General features: G+C 35.8%; 1 protein-coding gene and 1 pseudogene across 2 annotated transcripts in view; one reads left to right on the top strand and one right to left on the bottom strand.

The window, feature by feature from the left end:
• The window catches only part of DOCK7 (dedicator of cytokinesis 7), a 187,591-nt gene that overhangs the window by 25,870 nt on the left and 141,122 nt on the right, over window positions 1–20,599 (top strand). For both annotated transcript variants that reach the window (XM_068540018.1, XM_068540017.1), the window contains exons 3-9: window positions 6,851–7,026; window positions 7,216–7,284; window positions 12,702–12,831; window positions 12,926–13,138; window positions 13,455–13,540; window positions 14,112–14,178; window positions 15,088–15,237. In XM_068540018.1, coding sequence (XP_068396119.1) covers window positions 6,851–7,026; window positions 7,216–7,284; window positions 12,702–12,831; window positions 12,926–13,138; window positions 13,455–13,540; window positions 14,112–14,178; window positions 15,088–15,237 — 891 coding nt within the window. The remainder of the gene's footprint in view (window positions 1–6,850; window positions 7,027–7,215; window positions 7,285–12,701; window positions 12,832–12,925; window positions 13,139–13,454; window positions 13,541–14,111; window positions 14,179–15,087; window positions 15,238–20,599) is intronic.
• Window positions 19,181–19,537, bottom strand: LOC137761700 (small ribosomal subunit protein eS26 pseudogene; annotated as a pseudogene).

Below are 20,599 nucleotides of genomic sequence, written 5' to 3'. Positions count from 1 at the left end.
AGACAAACAATCCGATTAAAAATAGGCAGAAGAACTAAATAGACATTTTTCCAAAGAAGTTATCCAAATGGCCAACAGGTACATGAAAAAGTGCTCAGGGAAATGGAAATTAAAACCACGATGAGATATCCCCTCACACCTGTTAGAATGGTTATCATCAAGAAGACAAGCAATAACAAGTGCTGGCGAGGATGTGGAGAAAAGGGAACCTTTGTGCACTGTTGGTGGGAATGTAACGTGGTACAGCCATATTTTTTCCTCCATACTGGAAAGCAGTATGGAGGTTCCTCAAAAAACTAAAAATAGAACTACAATATGATCCAGCAGTTCCACTTCTGGGTATTTATCTGAAGAAAATGAAAACACTAATTCGAGAAGGTACACACACCCCAATGTTCATAACAACATTATTTACAGTAGCCAAGATATGGAAGCAACCTAAATGTCCATCAACAGATGAATGGATAAAGAAGATGTGGTGTATATATACAATGGAATACTACTCCCTCCTCCAACTTTTAAGTTTGTTTGTTTTTATGCCATTGACTTGTTGAGGAAATTGGATTAGTTGTCTTATAGAATTTCCTGCCTCTTGGATTTTAGGTTTATTTCCTTGTAGACTTGTTTCTCTATCTCCTGTATTTCCTGTAACTGGTTAGATTCTGGTTCAACTTTTTTGAAATTTCTTCCTTGTAGACTTGTTTCTCTATCTTCTGTATTCCCTGTATACGATTAGATTCTGGTTCAACTTTTTTTTTTTTTAACGGCTTTACTGAGATTTTTTTCACATAACCATACAATTCATCCATTTAATTTACAATTCAGTGGATTTAATATGTTCGCAGATATGTGCAACCATCACAACAGTCAATTTAGAACGTTTTCATTACCTCAAAAAGAAACTGCTTAGCTATCACCCTTTTATCTCCCTTCCCCCATCCCAAAACAACCACTAAACAAATACCAGAATTTTGATGGCACACCAGAAAAGACTGAAAGAGATCTGAACACTAAACATGTTAGTCAGAATTCCAATGCAGTGATTGTTGAAGTAAGACAGTGTCTCACATTGCCTGTAAGGGATTTTGTAGTGCTTCACTATTGCTTCTTATTGCATCCTTTAACCCTGCTTACTGCCCAGTCATTCTCTGTTATAAAGTCATGTTGCAATCTCCTCCCTTGAATCTGTAAATACAGGATCTTTCTTTGAAGTCTTGCAAAATAATTTATAGTTGTAAGCAGCTTATCACTACATCTGAAAACTAGCCCAGGCAGTTGTCTCTGATGGGAGTCAGAGAGAGTGGAGACAGTTGTAGCAGAAATAAATTTATTTCCTTGCTCCAAGTCTAGTTAATATTACACCTAGAAAACCAGTGACTTTCTATGTGAGTTTGGGAAACAAGATCATTTATCATCTCTGTGATTTAGTGTTGTTAAGAGAGTGTCATAGCTTTCTTCCCAACCCTAACCCTTACTCTTGATATGGTTGGTCAATCTTTGAGGAAAGGTTAATTTTGAATTAGACATATGTAAGGACTCCCAGCTTTTGTCATTATTTTCATGGAGTATCATTTGTGACACTTTGAATCCTGAAAAGTATACTGCCTCAGAAATAATTCTTAGGTGGAGAAGTATTGATTTATAAAGTTTAAAAAAATGTTCGCTTAAATTTATGTATGTATGTATTTATATTGTGGTAAAGTATACACAACAAAATTTATCAGTTTAACCATTTCTAAGTGTACAATTAAATGGCATCAAGTACACTCACAATTTTGTGCAACCATCACCACTATCCATTTCCAAAACTTTTTAATTAACGCAAACTGAAACCCTGTACCCATTAAAAAGTAATTCCATTCCCCGCCTCCTCCCAATCCCCAGTAACCTCCATTCTATTTCCTGTCTCTATGAATTTGTCTATTATATGTACATACCTCATGTAAGTGGAATCATACAATATTTGTCTTTTTGTGTCTGGCTTATTTCACTCAGCATAATGTCTTCAAGGTTCATGTGTTAGAATGCTTCAACAGCATGTGTTAGAATTTCATTTCTTTTTAAGGTTGAAAAATATGCCATTGTATATGTGTACCACATTTTGTTTATCCATTCATCTGTTGATGGACATTGGATTGTTCTCACCTTTTGGCTATTGGTAATGATGCTGCTATGAACATGAGTGTACAAGTATCTGTTTGAGTCTCTATTTTCAGTTTTTTTGAGTATATAGCTAGAAGTGGAATTGGTGGGTCATATGGTAATTCTGTGTGTTATGGTTTTTTTTTTTTTCCAGAACCACCAAATTGTTTTCAACAGCAGCTGTACCATTTTACATTCCCACCAGCAGTGCACAAGACTTCCAATTTCTCAATATCCTCTCCTACACTTGTTATTTTACATTTTTTGGTAATAGCCATCATAATGGGTGTGAAGTAGTATCTTGTGTTTTTGATTTGCACTTTCCTCATCCCACTAATTTTGTTATGTTTTATTTTCATTTAGTTCAATGTAATTTTTAAATTTCATTTTTCAGACTTCTGTGACTCATGGATTATTTGGAACTGTGTTTTTAGTTTTCAAGTGTTTGGAGGTTTTCCTGTTGTCTTTCTGTTGCTAATTTCTAGTTTGATTACATTATGGTCAGAGAACACACTCTGTATGATTTCAGTTTTTTAAAATTTGTTGAGGTTTGTTTTAGGGTTCAGGATATGGTCTATCCTGGTATTTACTTTTTGGGCCTTTGAGAAAAGTATTTGGTCTGTTGTCGTTGGGTGGATTGTTCTAAAAATGTCAATTAGATCCTATTGGTTGATGGTGCTGTTGAATTTTACCACATCCTTGTTGATTTTTCTGTTTGGTTTTCTTTCAGTTGTTGAGAGAGATGTCTTGAAGTCTCCAGCTATAACTGTAGATATATCTTATTTCTTCTTTCAGTTCTGTCAGTTTTTGCTTCCCATAATTTATAGCTCTGTTGTTTAGTACCTGCACATTTAAGATTGCTATGGGTCATAGCTGTTATCATCAGTAATGTACCTCTTTATTCAGTACTTTTCTTTGCACTGAAGTCGATGTACTTTATCTTATGTTAATATAGCCACTTCTGCTTTCTTTTGATTAATGTATATATGGTATATCTTTTTCCACCCTTCTGTTTTCAGCCTCCTTATAGTGTCTTTTTTGAAGTGAGCTTTTGGTATACCATACTGGTACGTCATGTTTTTAAATCCATTCTGCCAGTCTCTTATCTTTTTATTGGTGTATGTAGGCCATTTACATTTAATGTTACTATCATTCTGCTAGGGCTTTAATCTGCCATTTTATTTTTTGTTTGTTCTCTCTGCTTTTTGTTTCTCTAATTTCCTTTTTCTGTCTTCCTGTGGGTTACCTGAACAGTTTTTAGAATTCCATTTTGTTATCTGTAATGTTGTTGAGTGCATGTCTTTGTATAGTCTTTTTAGTGGTTGCTTAAGGTATTGTATATACATAACTAATCACGCTACTGGTGTTGACATTTTACCAGTTTGAGTGAAGTGTGGAAATCTTATGTACCTTTATGTCTCTTCACCCTATAGGTATTAAATTATATAGACCTCACCTGACATTGCCTCAGCAGTAAGGGGAAGGAGTTCTTGTAACTGCTGTATAGGAATAGGTGTCCAGATTCCCTGTGTGGACTCCACTGACACTGTGGGAGTGGAGGATTCATTACCTTCCAGTAGATGTGAAAATCTCAGCTCCCCACTCTGACTTCTCTGACATCGTGCTGAATGGGTAGTGTTGGGATGGCTTGTTACAGCTTGGTGAGGGTGAAGTCTAGCTCCCCATTTGGCCTTTGCTGGTGTGGATATAGGTGGGACTACAGTTTTTCATGTGATGTTTGGCTGGAGTAGAGTGGTTATTCTCTAACAGTTTTCTATTTTACTAGGCTGCTGCTTTCTTGGTCCTTTGGCTGGGGAGAACAGACTTTGGTTGTGTTTTTTGTTTTCCTGTGCTCCTTGGTGTTTCTGGGTTGTGGGCTTCTCTGCATCAGGTCTGGAGTATATAAGGTAAAAAGAAATTTTAGGTAACTCACTGTTGTGCTATTCCTTGGGTCCCGAGGTCCCTGTTGGTCTGCCTTTCTCTATCCACCTTTCAGAGCCGTCTTATGTTTATTTTATATATAATCTCCAGGGTTTGTAGTTGTAACTAGTGGGAAGAATAGAGATAAGTATGTCTACTCCATCTTCCTGGAAGTGGAGGTACCTACTTGTGACTTTTGATGCTGAGCACTTTTTCATGTGCTAACTGGCCATTTTTTAAAAAATAAATTTTATTTTATGGACTCTGTTGGATTTTTTTATTTAAAAAATTTTATTTATTTATTTATTTATTTTGGTTGTGCCAGGTCTTAGTTGTGGCACGTGTGCTCCTTAGTTGTGGCTCGAGGGCTCCTTAGTTGTGGCATGCAAACTCTTAGTTACAGCATGCATGTGGGATCTAGTTCCCTGACCAGGGATCCATCCTGCGTCCCCTGCGTTGGGAGATGGATTCTTAACCACTGCGCCACCAGGGAAGTCCCTAACTGGCCATTTTTATATCTTCCTTTCTGAATGTCTTACCAACTGCCCCCCCCCCCCATGCCATTTATTTGAGGGGGTGGTTTGTTTTTATGAGATGTGGGACTTCTTTATATATTCTAGATGCCAGTCCCTTATTAAATGTATTTTGTAAATATTTTCTCTTAGTGTGGCTTGCCTGTTCATTTTCTTAACCATCTTTTGATGTATCAATTTTTCTTTTACGATTATCCCTTTCTCTGAGAAACCTTTGCCTACTCCAAATTTTGAAGATATTCTCCTATATTTCCTTCTAGCAGCTTTATAGTTTTAGCATTTATGTTTATATCTATGGTCCATCTCAGTTTAGTTTTTGTACATGTCGTGATGTAAGGATTGAAGTTCATTTTTCCCCCATATAGATATCCAATTTTTCCAGCAACAGTAATTGAAAAAGATTTCCCTTTCCCTGATGAATTGCTTCTATGCTTCTATTAAGCATGTCATGATAGTGTATTAGGTACTTGGTAGAATAGGTAAGATAGAATGCTTATGAGAGAAAACCATGAATTTAGATCTTAAAGACCCAGTTTGAAATTTTTCTCTATCATTTTGTGGCTATTTTATTTTCAGAGTTAACTTCTTTGAGCACAATTGCCTTTATTTGTAGAATTGAAATAGTAATTATCTCTAACTTATAGGGTTTGGGGGAGGTTTAAATGAGAAAACATATAATGATAATGATAATAATAGCCTATCTTTTGAGTGTTTGTGATGTGATAGTCATTCATTATTTTACTTAGTATCTTTAAAATGTTGTTGCTCTACCTAGTTGTTCAGTCCAAAGAAGTATAGATTAAAGCACCTTCTTTGTAGTAATGCAAACTTGCACAGTAGGCAGGTCTCAGTGTTTTTACCCAGTTGAACATCTTGAAAAATAACATATTCTTATTTTCATTGGTCCACAACTGCACATTTGTTGTATAATCATTTATAGTTTTGCCTGAATAATTTTCTTTCTTGAATTAGATAAGAAATAGAGTATCTTATCAAAAACTATAATTTCAGCTTGGCTAAGGAATGCCACAAATATCCTATTATTGCTAATAATACTTTTAATAGGGTCTATTAGTTTCCTTGGGTGCTGTAACAAATTCCCACAAACTGGGTGGCTTAAAACAACAGAAATGTATTCTTTCACAGTGCTGGAGTCCAGAAGTCTGGAATCAGTATCAACGGGCAGAAATCAAGGTTTTGGCAAGGTTGCACTTTCTTCAGAGGCTCCCTTCAGTATCACTTTCTCGCCTCTTCCGGATTCTGGTGGCTGCTTGTGGCACATCAATTCTATCTTTAAGGCCAGAATCTTCAAATCTCTCTTTTCTGTGTCTTCACATGGCTTTCCTCTTGGTGTGGCCCAAATCTCTGTTTATCTTCATATAAGGATATATGTGATTGCATTTAGGACCCACTCATAATCCAGGATAATGTCCCTCTTTTAAGATCCTTAATGATATCTTCAAACACTCTTATTTTATATTTTATTTATTTATTTTGACATATAAGGTCCATGGATTGGGATTTGGCAATCTTTTGAAGGGCCATTTTTCCCCCTACTGCAGTATGGTTGTACGTTTTTACTAGGATAACAGTAACAACAAATAAAGTAAAAGCACCACTAAGAAACTTAGCAATGAAAATTCCAAATTATAAAAAAGAATCCCTCCAGTGAGTATTTTGTCACCGTATAGTATTATAAAACTGTTAATTATCTTACTGTTTTTTTTTTTTTTTTTTTTTTTTTAAATTTATTTATTTATGGGCTGTGCTGGGTCTTCGAAAGCGAGGGCTTTCTCTAGTTGCGGCAAGTGGGGGCCGCTCTTCATCGCGGTGCGCGGGCCTCTCACTATCGCGGCCTCTTTTGTTGCGGAGCATGGGCTCCAGACGCACAGGCTCAGTAATCGTGGCTCACGGGCCCAGTTGCTCCGCGGCATGTGGGATCTTCCCAGACCAGGGCTCGAACCCGTGTCCCCTGCATTGGCAGGCAGATTCTCAACAACTGCGCCACCAGGGAAGCCCTATCTTACTGTTTTTATGTGGGAGTTATGGGCAAAATCGAAGCAAGAAGATCAGAGAGAGTATGACCCAACACTTTGTGGTTTCTTTAGTTCATCTGGCTGAATATCTGTTGACATTTTAGAAATAGCAAGGGAAAAATTATGTTTTTTTAAATAATAAATCTATTTAAGTTTTAAAATTCTTGTGTCCACCTCTTCCTTTATACCCACCTCTCACATCCATCCCTCTTTATAAAGGTGCCCCTTACTGAAGCAGTGGATCCAGTGGATTTGGAAGATTACCTCATTACTCATCCTTTAGCTGTGGATTCTGGGCTTTTAAGGGATTTGATTGAATTCCCTCCAGATGATATAGAAGTGGTTTATAGTCCTAGGGACTGTAGAACCCTTGTTTCAGCTGTACCTGAAGAAAGGTAAGGAGACATTTACCTATTTCTGGTTTTAGTGTAACTATAAAAAGGCTACCTTCCATTATTTTATTTAGATTCTATTTCTTGTGGTAGTGTTGTTTCCTATTATATGAACAAGAGCGCGGCAGCAGAATTCACAAACATCAATGCTTTCCTGTCTAAATTATAAATATATTTTCTTTTTTAAAATAGTGAAATGGATCCACATGTTAGAGATTGTATAAGAAGTTATACAGAAGACTGGGCAATTGTGATCAGAAAGTAAGTTATATATTCATTATGACATTTAAAAATACTGAGTAGGATCTATAAATGGATTAAGGTAGATTAATACTAATTATGAGACCTGAAAATTCATTTAAAAAGTAGCTGAAAAAGTAAAAGAAGAACCTTTGCATATAGATATTTTTTCCTTAGGAGTTCCACAATTACTTTCTCTTACTTTCCTTATAAAATAATACGTTTGTGAGGATAGTATTTCTGTATTATCATAGATCATTAATAACTAATAATAACATATAATAATGATTTGTAGTCTAATTCTTTTGGGAAATCGTGGGTAAATATTGATGAATAATTTGTATTTCTCAAAAAGAATCCAATTTATTAAATTGGTTAAGTTAAATTTATTTATTTATTTTATTTATTTATTTTTAAAAATTATATATTTATTTATTTATTTATGGCCGCATTGGGTCTTCGTTGCTGCACGCGGGCTTTCTCTAGTTGCGGCGAGCGGGGGCTATTCTTCATTGTGGTGTGCGGGCCTCTCATTGCGGTGGCTTCTCTTGTTGTGGAGCACGGTCTCTAGGTGTGCGGGCTTCAGTAGTTGTGGCACGTGGGCTTCAGTAGTTGTGGCTTGTGGGCTCTAGAGCGCAGGCTCAGTAGTTGTGGCACACGGGCTTAGTTGCTCCACGGCATGTGGGATCTTGCTGGACCAGGGCTCGAACCCACGTCCCCTGTATTGGCAGGCGGATTCTTAACCACTGCGCCACCAGGGAAGTCCCGGTTAAGTTAAATTTAATAGCTAGATTTCTAGATCAAGCTGTTTGCAAGGTCTCTGCCTTTTATTAACTAACTGAATATTTACAGGTCCTTGACCTGTACATCCAATCAAGTAAGTAGTTGTAAAAATAATGTTTTGTTTAACCACAAAATTTATGTTTCTAATGGATGGTGTTTGAAATATCAAATCAGATTAAGAAATAAAATAAAATTACTCTTCCTTTGCTAATTTGCATAATGAAGAAGGGTCTTCATACTGAATCTTCTTAGCCTTATTTTATTTTTCTAAAAGAAGTATAATTACTGAAGTAGTGGAAAATTCTGTTACGACATTACAGTTTTGAGAAATGAAGTTATCTGTGCTAAATTGTACCAGTAACAGTGATGTATCCATTGCTTATTGTGTTGCTCTTATGGGCAACTGTCTTATTTCACTGTGTTTCACTCTTGGGGTTACTGCTGACATGCTTTTTAATTTTAGTGTGACCTAATAAAAATACAGTCTGCTACCCTTTATAAAGAAGAGCTGTTTTTATGAACTTACAATTTTGATAAGTATTTCAATAGCCAGATTTTAGAGATTACTGAAGAAGACTGTTCCTCTGTCAGATAACTCAAAAGTCTTTACCTTTATGCATGTATGTTGGAAACCTGTAATCAGAAATCTTAATAGAAATAGATTAGTTGTAAAATATAATAACCTTAGAATCATGGAGTCGTCTTGCTACTTAATTCTAATCAAGGGATTGCTGACCTTGATTTAAGCCAAGAGGGTACAGTAGTTAACATTTATGGTTATTTGCTATATGCTGGGCATTTTATTGGATACTTTACACTCATCTCGTTTAAGGTTCCAACAGACAAGGTAGCTCAGGCTCAGAGTACTTAAGTAACTTCTTTGAGGTCCCATAGCCAAAAAGTGGGATAGCTAGGATTAGAACCTGGGGCATCAGATTCTAATGCTAGTATTTTTTTCTGTTATACTAGATATTATTTATTACCTTCAGTAGTAAGTGGAAGACAAAGGGGTACTTTTGGTAGACTAGAAGTTTTAAAGTATCCCTGAAATATAAAAGGTATGATTGGAACACAACAGAAAACCACAGCACAGAATAATCTAAGATACATGCAAAAGGTTCAGTAGAGCTTTAGGCTCAGTGCATACAGGCAGTGGAAGGGGGACCTGGGGTAAATGTTGGACATTTGGTTACTTTGAAACCTCCTATACCCTTCTTTATGCATAGAAGTGGGAGCAGAGGTATCTGCCTATTTACTTATTGATTGATTGATTGGCTGGCCGTGTTGGGTCTTCGTTGTTGCGCCTGGGCTTTCTCCAGTTGCGGCGAGCAGGGGCTACTCTTCGTTGTGGTGCGCGGGCTTCTCATTGCGGTGGCTTCTCTTTGTTGCAGAGCACAGGCTCTAGGCACGTGGGCTTCAGTAGTTGTAGCACACGGGTTCAGTAGTTGTGGGTCATGGGCTCTAGAGAGCAGGCTCAGTAGTTGTGGCGCACGGGCTTAGTTGCTCCGCGGCACGTGGGATCTTCCCGGACCAGGGCTCGAACTCGTGTCCCCTGCATTGGCAGGCGGATTCTTAACCACTGCGCCACCAGGAAAGTCCGGTATCTGCCTATTTTAAGAGCACTAATTATAGGGGCTTGAGCTCATAGAATAGTGCCTGGGGTGGGCATACCTTGGAAGAAGAAGGAGCCCTCATACCCAGAAGACTGGCAGACTCTGCCTGGAAGCATGAGGTGCCTCTTCTCCACAGCCACTGGATGTGTGCTTGGCTAAGCAGTTACAGTATTTTCAGACAGATATGGGCTTACAAATTTAAAAATGAGCATTAGAACCTAGAATTGCCAACCATTTGATTAAAACCAGTGCACTTGAAAGAGAATTATCAAACTACAAATAAAAGAACTTATAATCTAGTAAATAGTTAATAGAACACACATCAAGACCCATACGTGTAACTAATATCCTCGAAGAGATGTGAAAAAGTTATGGTAACCATATAAAAAATCAACTGGTTATCTTTGGAAGTGAAAATTTTGTTCAGTGAAAAAAATTTTTATAACTCAGATGGGTTTAATGGCAGAGCGGATGTGACTGGAAAGTGGAATAGTAAGTTATAAGATGAAACCAAGACATTCTTCCATAATTCAGCACAGAAGGGTAAAAGGATAGAAAGTACTTTATTCATTCAAGACATACTTACTGAGAGGCTAGTATGTGCCAGGCACTATACTAAGCAGTGATGATACAGCAGTCAACAAAACTAACTCCGTGCCCTCATGGAGCTTATGTTCTACTTGGGGTTGAGGGCAATAGACGTTAATTAAACAAACACAGATAAATATATAATAGTTGGGAAGAATAGACGGAAGTCTTGTAGAGAAAAAAAGTAGGATGGGGGGATAGGGAGAGCCAAGAAGAGGTGATTCCACTTTGAATAACTAATCGGAAGAGGCCTTTCTGATAAGATGAATTTGAGCGAAGATGTGAAGGAAGTTAAGGAGTAAGCCCTCTGGATATCTGGGGAAAAGTGTACTAGGCAGAGGCAAGAGCAGTACACGCAAAGGCTCCATACTGGAAGCATGCTGGGAATGTTCAAGGAATAGTAGAGAGGTCAGTGTGGCTGGAACAGAATAAGTGAGGGAGAGAATGCCAAGATACAGAGTCGTAGAAATGGTGGTGTTGGATGGGTAATCATGTAGAGCCTTATCATAGCAACTGACTACAGGAACAGAATGATAATATAGAAAGGAGTATTGATCATGAATCATGTCATTCTTCTGAGCTCTCTTGTATTTCATACTATCAATTTTTTAGGACATAAAGGAGGAAGAATGCAACAGTATTCTGGTTTATTAGAGTAGCTTAGATATCTAGTTTTTCAATTAAGGCACTTTTTTCACATTATCTCATTTTTATTAAAAAATACAAAAACTATACGTATGTACATATTTATGTATATGTATATACTTATGATTATACATATGCCCAGGAAAAGATCCAGTTAGTTAAATACTAGGAGTTCAAGACTGATACTCTCTGAGTAGTAGAAATATAATGATTTTATTTTTACAAGTCTATATTTTTAAATTATCAACAATGAGCATGGATTGGTTCTGTAATAATAAAATGTTATGAAAAGGGTTATGAAAAACCCTTTTTCATATAGAAAAGCAACAGTGTATTCTGTCCTTTAAGGAAAATACAAATGTTTCCCTTGAGGAAAAAAGGTGCAAAGACTAGAAAACAGTTTAGTATCTTTCAAAAATATCTGGTAATGGTTTTTGGCTGCAAAGTTTTGTCTATTTGTCTTTAGTCAACATTGTGTAAAGAGTTAAACGGACCTGTGTTTGAATTCAAACTTTGTCACTTTACAGGCATTTTTACACAAATTAAGGCACTTTAAACATTTCATGAAAGATTAAAATATCTGCTTCTGAGTAATATCTTTCATGTTACTATATTGCGTATCTTTATTTTAGTTATTCCAGAGAAAAATGCTTTCTTTTATTTTGTGATTATGCTATGATGTGAGCATCATGTAGCTGCTATTTCAATACCTTTTGCAGCAAGACATGAGAATAATTCATATTAAGTGTGATTCTTTACTATGTCATAAATTGACTGATAGAACCATATCATCCTCTGGTAATTATAATTGGTTATGCTCCAGTTAAAATTTCCCCCAGTTTGACTATATGAGGTGTGACACAGTAGTTGCTCTTTGATCATAGTGTCTCTAATATTCTTGGACATTGGGTTGTTAGGAAAGAAGTATACATTAGTTTAAGAGTTGTTCTTAGCCTAATATATATATTATACAACAATATATGTTAATTAAGAATATATGTATACAGTGGTGTAGATCTTGCTATTCTTTCATTTTACAGGCTCTTTTTTTTTGGCTGTGTTCAGTCTTCGTTGCTGTGCGCGGGGTTTCTCTAGTTGCGGCGAGTGGGGTCTACTCTTTGTTGTGGTGCGTGGGCTTCTCATTGCTGTGGCTTCTCTTGTTGCGGAGCACTGGCCCTAGGCGCATGGTCTTAGTTGCTCTGCGGCATGTGGGATCTTCCTGGACCAGGGACCGAACCCATGTCCCCTGCATTGGCGGGTGGATTCCTAACCACTGCGCCACCAGGGAAGTCCCTATTTTTTCATTTTAGAAGCCTGAAGCTTTAGGTTGTTTAAGATTTTTTATACATAATGAGATATAGCAAAATTTTTTTGGCTATTTGGAACTTTAAGGTTCAGTGCTTTATATATTTTTTGCCTTTTAAAAATTTACATTGTTAAGAATGCAGGATATATTTTCTGCTCTCTCATTTTACTCTTTAAGCTGGCTTCCCATCCTTTCCTTTTACTGACCAATTCTCTGAATTGAAAGTACAACTTAAATTATATCCACATGATTGTCATGAAAAGGAAGGACAATATGATTTACCTCTGGAAACTCATAAATGCTCTCTAGTTGGATTAAAGGAACTTTGGATGGAAGTTTTCTTAAACCTCTGGTTAAATGTTTAATACGCTCAAAACTGCCAGAATATATTCTTATAATGTAAAGAAATAGTGCAGAGAACAGTTGGCTTATTACATAATGATGATGAAAAAGTGAAAATTTTTCAAACATTGATATTTCCTTAATTATTTTATTTTGAATAGATATCATAAACTGGGAACAGGATTTAATCCTAATACATTAGATAAACAGAAAGAAAGGCAAAAAGGTTTGCCAAAACAGGTCTTTGAATCCGATGAAGCTCCAGATGGCAACAACTACCAGGATGAACAAGTAATACTTTTATTTTTAAATGACTATAAAAAGTTATTTTAAAATAGTTTATTTTTTATTCATTGATTAATATATTTAATGTTTTGCATGACAGGATGATCTTAAAAGACGTTCAATGTCAATAGATGATACTCCAAGGGGTAGCTGGGCCTGCAGTATTTTTGACTTGAAAAATTCACTTCCTGATGCTTTGCTTCCCAATTTACTTGATCGAACTCCAAATGAAGAAATAGACCGTCAGAATGATGACCAAAGGAAAGCAAACCGTCATAAGGAACTCTTTGCTTTGCATCCATCACCAGATGAGGTATAGATAATTTGGATATAAAGAAGCAAATGATTATTAAGATAGATGTTTTGGCAGTATGAATTGTATGTAGCATTATGATAATATAGGGAATAAAACTTAATTGAAACATAGCTATGCTTTTTATAAATGAAATATAGTTGAGCACACTTATGATCTAATGACTCCTGTTTGAGGATAAATAGGCCATTCTTTTCTGTGTTCGCTTGTGAAGACTAAAAGTAGTAGATTAATAAAATAAGTTCTTAAAAAATAAATTGTAAAGGGTTGACATATGGTAAGCATGTTCATTTTGGTGTTGCTTGTCAATTTGTAGGAAGAACCAATAGAACGACTTAGTGTTCCTGAGGTGCCCAAAGAACATTTTGGTCAAAGACTTCTTGTAAAATGTTTATCACTCAAGTGAGTATTTATTTTGTTTACTATGTAACTTTTATTTTCTGGAATAATAGTTTGAATACCAGTATAACAAAATCCTGGTAGATTTTATACTTGTGTTTGTGTCCTTTTGAAAAGTATTGTTCTGTACATAATTTTAAATTCTACTAAACATTTAATCTTGCCTATGAAGCTGAGCTTTAGAGCATTTTTGGCTAGGTGAAGATGACTCTGCCTCAGTTATGTAACTAGTCTTAAAACTTGAAAAAACATTCACTGAAATCTGTAGTATTTATCAGACACTGTTCTTGGCTTGAGGAATATAAAGACAAAGGATCTTTTTCCTTAGAGATGATTTTATATTTGTTACATGGCAGGCTTTGTTTTTTCTTAAGATTTTGAAGTATGTAGTAATGGTTGATTTAGACTGTGAAAGAGATACATGGAGAAGTGTGTTTCAGGAAGAGGGGCGGCATAGATGGTGTAGCACAGATGTAGAAAAGTACAAGGTATTGAGAGAATTTTTTTTTGGAATGAGAATTTCTCGAACTATGTACTTTATTTTTAAACTACTTCATCCTTTTCCTTCTTAAAGGTTTGAGATTGAAATTGAACCCATTTTTGCAAGTTTGGCTTTATATGATGTGAAGGAAAAGAAAAAGGTAAGGTTATATAATTTGAACCTAGTCTTTTGTCACAATCATGGGTTCAGAAACCTGCTTTTAAGTTGTTTTATAAGATAAATAATGACTTTTTGAGAATATTATTAAACATGGATTTTTTAAGAAGAAAGTAGAAATTTAAGACATAAAGTATTTTCTACTATAAAATAGTTCAGTCGACCTAGTTTTTATTTCATTGAAAGAGTTCCAAAAGCAAGTAGCAGAAGCAACTTTCTTTTAGTTTAATAAATAGAAAAAATACAAGAAAACCATTTTAGGCAACTGATGTATAAAGGATTACAATGATGGTGACAGTGAATTTTTGTTGATGTAATTTTCAGATTCTCACTAGCTAAAAGATCATTTATATGTATTTCAAATATTCTTGTCTAAAGTAGTGCTCTTAGTTTTGCCATTATATCTTTATTACACTTAGGAGTTTTTCAGAGGGCTGTCTCATACAGCATTTCAGTATTCTAAGCCTAATGTGTAGTAGAAACTTAAAATGCCTTTAGTGACTTCTGCTGTCAACATATTATGGATTTCTGTAGTGGAACTGTATTCCAGCAACTTGTATCTGCTAAATCAAATTTTCTGAGATGTTATTCATGTAATTGTTTTAAAGACTCAGTTTGGGGTAATTCATCTCGATAATAATTTCTTTGTATACTTTATTAGAAGTTAAATTTCTAATTAAAAGAGTGTGGGATATGGTTCTTTAGAATATGTTTTTTGCATTATATTTTTTTTGCTTTGATTTAGACATGTAAAGATCAATCAGTGAAATATATGGTAGACTGTATGTTAGTATACTCGTCTAAAATCTGTAATATTTTAAGACTGTATGATTTGTGTGAGTTTTTATAAAATACACAGGTTTTAAATTTGATATATGAATATGTTTTTTAGATTTCAGAAAACTTTTATTTTGACCTTAATTCTGAGCAGATGAAAGGATTATTACGTCCACATGTACCACCTGCTGCCATTACCACCCTGGCACGATCAGCTATTTTTTCTATCACTTATCCTTCCCAAGATGTTTTTCTTGTAATAAAGGTGAGAATAATGTTAAATATATTTGTTTATTTGTGTTGTGTCTGTATACTTGTGTCCCTATCAATATTGCAAGCTTTTTAAGGGTAAAGATTTTATCTTTAACCTATTTTTTCATCTTAATATTTCTTAACACAATATTAGACATATACTATAGGTGCTACCTAAATTTTTCTTGAGTGGGGAGCTTTATTAGGGTTCTCCAGAGAAATAGGTCAATAGGAGGGAGATACACACACACACACACACACACACACACACACACACACACAGAGAGAGAGAGAGAGAGAGAGAGAGATTGATTGATTGATTTTAAGGAAGTGGCTCGTGTGATTGTGGGGGCTGACAGGTTTGAAATGTGTAGCGCAGGCTGGAAATCCAGGTAAGGGGTGATGTTGTAGTCTTAAGTCTGAATTCCACAGGGCAGCAGACCAGAAACTCAGGCAGGATTGCTGTGTTGCAGTCTTGAGAATCCTTCTTTGAGAAACCTTAGTCTTTGTTCTTCAAGTCTTCAACTAACTGGATGAGGCCCACCCACATTATGGAGGGTAATCTGCTCTACTCAAAGTCTACTGATTTAAAAGTTAATCACCTCTAAAAAATACCTTCATAGCAACATCTAGATTGGTGTTTGATAACCTAGCCATGTTGGCATATAAAATTAAGCATCATAGGAGCTATACTATGATTTTATCACTCAGCTCCTAAATATATAAATACTAAAATCTAAATCATTGAGATCATGGAGCATTATGATTTGACTGTCAGCCAATTAAGAATAAGGATTACAGATTCTAAAATCTGAGTATTACTAAGATACTTAGCTTAGGGTAACTTAAGAATAATTTACCTTAACTTGACCTTGACTTGAGAATAGCCTAAAATATATTCTTTAATCATTTTATCTGTATTTATATAAAATTATCATAAAAAGGTAATGAATTTTATAATAAGGTTATAAAGTGGATTGTCATGAAATGAATTTTATTTACCCACAGGAATAATGTCCTAATTTGTGGACAGATTCCTATGAATTCAGGTTAAAATAAATCTTAGTTACAATGAACAATCTTACAAGCAAAGATTTAGCAGCAGTGGTCTTCAGAAACTCACTTAAGATTAAAAGTTCTAGATATTAATACAATTGATAAATGTGTATACACAGTTATTTTACATGGGAAAATAATAAGTTTTCATAAAATAGAACATATTTGAGGGAATGAACTGGAAAGATAGAGATGATGATTGGAATACTAGCTGCTTAAAAATGAGACTATTCATACCATATGGTCCCAATTGTGTAAAATATATACACACACACCTATACACACATAAATGTTTGTATATACATAGAAAAAGACTTTTATATAATTTCAAAAATATGTACAAGTTAAAGTGTTTTACAGACTTTAAAGAAAATGTATTTAGGAGGTTTTCTTAAATCATAGTCCAGCAGGATGTTTTTGTTTTTTGAGAGAAAAATCCCCTTGATCTGTGTATTAGTTAGTTATTGCTCTACAAGAACAAAAAGACAAAATCCCAGTGGCATACAACAATAAGCATTTTTTAGTTCATGCATCTGAGTTGTCTGTGTGGTCAGCCAATAAAGTTGTACTCTCTTAGGTAATTGTGCTCCTTCCAAGTGTCTGTAGGTTGGCTGGGCGTCACTTGATTTCGTTAGAGCTGTTCTTTGTACGTCTCTTTTCTGGCAGGCTAGACTGGTGTATTCTCATGGTGATTGCATAAGTGCCAGAGAGCAGACCCAGTTGCATAGACACTTTTCTAGCCTTTGGTCACATCACACCAGCTAACATTTTATTGACCAAAACAGGTCACATGATAACACAAACTCTAGGAGTTGTGATATATACCTGACCTCTTTATTTGGAGGAATTGCAGTGTCATATAGCAGTGAGGGGGTAAAGGAAGGGTGAAGAGTCATAGGATATTTATATGTCAGCTTTGGTAGATGCTGCCATATTGGTTTCCAAAGTATCTGTGATAGTTGTATTCCCCACCAGGGGTGAATAAGAGTTTCAGTTAGTCACACTTACCAGTTTTTTAAAAAACTGACATATGAAATACATATAATAAGACCTGTATAGTTTACAAATGTGGGGTAAACAGAGTGATGAATTCTTACTATGTATTTTTCTGTGTAATCATGACTAAGCTCAAGCCGTACAGTATTTCCATCACCTCATCACCCTGGAGAGTTCTTTTGTTTGTCTTTCTAGTGACCACCCCCTCTGTTCCATCAGATGACTAGTATTCCAACTTAAATCACTATTATTTAGCTTTTCCTCTTCTTGAATTTCATCTGAGCACAGTCATACAATATGCAGTCTTTTGTGCCTGGCTTGTTTCAACTCAATATAATTTCTTTGAGAATGCTCTATATTATGTACAGCAGTAGTTTGTTCTTTTATTTTTATCATCATGTTTTACTTCATTGTCTGATTATAACACAGTTTATTTATCCTGCTTAGATGAATAGATAGACCTTGGTAGACCATAAGGTTTTTTTTTTTCCCCTAGTGTATATCTGGTTTTCAGTTGGATATTATGAATAAAGCTTCTGTGTACATTCTTTAACAAGTCTTTTGGTACATGAGTATACATGTGTTTGTGTTTGATATTGCTGGATAATAGTGTTGATATATGTTTAGCATAAATACATGTATCAGTTTCCCAGAGTGATTCAACCGTTTTCCACTCTTGCCAGCACTGCTATTTGATAGTCTTCTTAATTGTGGCCATTCTGGTTTTCACTGTGCAACCATCTTTATATACTTACTGGTCATTGGATAGTCTGTTTGTGAAATGCCTGTTGAAATAATTTGCCCATATTTTTGTTGGGTTATTTTGGCTTTTTTATTATTGATTTATAGGAATTCTTAATCTATTCTGCATGTTATTTTTTTGTTGATTATTTGTATTCACATTTTTTGCCACTCTGTGCTTGCTTTCTCACAGAATGTTATCCTTTGATAAACCAAAGTTTATAGCTTACATGTTGTCTAATTTATCAACCTTTTTCTTTATGGCTATGTTATTTTGTGTTTTGTGTATGGAATTTTTGCCTCCCTCAAATTCAAAAATATATTCTCTTAAGTGATCCCTGGTAAGAGTAATTGTTTCACCTTACACATATAGTTTGGAGTGAAGTTGAGATGAAGATTAATCCCCCCCACATATGGATGACCAAATGACGCAGCACTATTTATTGAAAAGACTGCTTTTTTTCTCCTACTGCTTTTACAAAGTATCCCATGTCATAAATCAAGTGTTCATATGTATGAGATTTTTTTCCTAGAATCTTTTTTGGTTCAACTGGCCTGTTTGTCTTTAATTGGCACCAGTACCACACTGTTTTAATTATAGTAGTTTAGAGGCTTCCCTGGTGGCTCAGTGGTTAAGAATCCACCTGCCAGTGCAGGAGACACAGGTTCGATCCCTGGTCCGGGAAGCTCCCACATGCTGCAGAGCAACTAAGCCGGTGTACCACAACTACTGAGTCTGCATTCTAGCGCCCACGAGCCACAACTACTGAGCCCGTGCGCCACAACAACTGAAGCTTGCACACCCTAGAGCCCACACGCCACAACTACTGAGCCTGCATGCTGCAACTACTGCAGCCCATGCGCCTAGAGCCCGTGCTCTGCAACAAGAGAAGCCACCACAATGAGAAGCCTGCGCACCGCAACGAAGAGTAGCCCCCGCTCACTGCAAGTAGAGAAAGCCTGCGCGCAGCAATAAAGACCCAACGCAGCCAAAAAAAAAAATTATTGTAGTTTATAAAAACAGTATATTTTTTTCTAGCTTTATTCTTCAAGATTGCCTTGGATGTTCTTTTTTCTTTTTCTTTTTTTTAAATAAAGTATGGTTTCCATTTTATTGTCTTTTCAGAGAACGGTATTTCTTCAGTCTTTAAGGACTTAGCTCCTTATGTGGGCTTTGGTGGAAGTCATGGGGCAGCACCTGCAGGTCTAAATCAGGGTGGAGGTGTTCCGTCCTTCCGGGCTTCCCGAGAACGATTCCTGACTACCTTGCTGTGAATGGCACAACTCACGCAGTAATGTAGTTTCACGTACAGCTTGGAAAGCACATAGGCATCGAAAACACTTGCTTCAGGAATGTCCCTGACGGCTTAGACCTCTACTACGTTCTGAATGATGAGCTTCTTAATGGCCTTGTCCTTGTGCAGGCATCGGGCACAGTTGGTACAGCGAACAGGCTACACGTGGCCGTGGCCCTTTTTGGCATGACCATTGTTCCTACTTTTCTTGGTCATCTTGGAAGTGAGGAGGCGAGAGAGGCTGGATGTTTTTGACCCTTTACATTTTTGTATAAATTTTTGCTTGTCAGTCCCTCCATGCTCCCCCAATACAGGCATACTCTCTCTCAAGAAAGAGCTTGTTGAGATGTTAACTGAGATTGCGTTAAATATCCTGATCAATTTGGAAAAGTTGACGTCTTTAAACTGTTGAGTTCTCCAGTCAATGAGCACAGTATGTTTTTAGGTCTTTTCTCCTATATCTTCCTGGTAATTTGATATTTTTGACCCTGTTATAAATGGTATCATTTAAAAATTTTCATTTTAAATTATATACAGAATTTCATTCGTCACTGGTGTATAGAAATTCGGTTATCTTTCCTTTATAAACTTTTATTTATAGTTAGTAACATGCACAAGGTGTACACTTTCTTTAATTTTTACATACTTAACTCAGTTATGTAACCAACATCCAGATCAAGGTATAGAACATTACCCAACAGCCTTCTTTGTGTCCTTTCCTACTATGCTGACTTACCACCATGGATTAGTTTAACCTCTTTTTCTTCATAGAAAAGGAATCATATATATTCTTGTGTCTGACATTCTAAAGAATTATGTGATTCATCATTTTTGCATGTAGCAATAGTTGGTTGTTTTTCACCCTGCATAGTATCTTGTTATATGCATATGACAGTTTGGCCATTCTAATAGTCGATGGACATTGGGGTTATTTCTAGCTTTTGGCTATTGTAAGTAATGCTGCTGTAAACATTCTTATATATGATTTTTGCATTTCTATTGAGTATATAGGTAGATGTTGAATTACTGGATCATAGTGTATTTATAGCTTCAGTTTTAGTAGAAAGAACCAGTTTTCTGACGTGGTTCGTCCAAGTTTCAGTCTCATCAGCAGTGCTTGAGAATTTCATTTGCTCCATTTCCTTCTTAACACTTGATATCATCAGGTTTTATTATATTTTACATCTTAATTTCCTTAATTTTATTTTATTATGTATTTTATTTCTGGTGCATTTGCAGGGTTATGTCAGTTTGGCTTTAATTTATAATTCCCTGATGTCTAAGAAT

The sequence above is a fragment of the Eschrichtius robustus genome, chromosome 3 (genome assembly GCF_028021215.1).
Source record: "Eschrichtius robustus isolate mEscRob2 chromosome 3, mEscRob2.pri, whole genome shotgun sequence".
In the NCBI taxonomy this organism is placed as follows: domain Eukaryota; kingdom Metazoa; phylum Chordata; class Mammalia; order Artiodactyla; family Eschrichtiidae; genus Eschrichtius; species Eschrichtius robustus.
The sequence above is the reverse complement of the archived record's forward strand: the minus strand, read 5'-3'. Positions and strand labels throughout refer to the sequence as shown.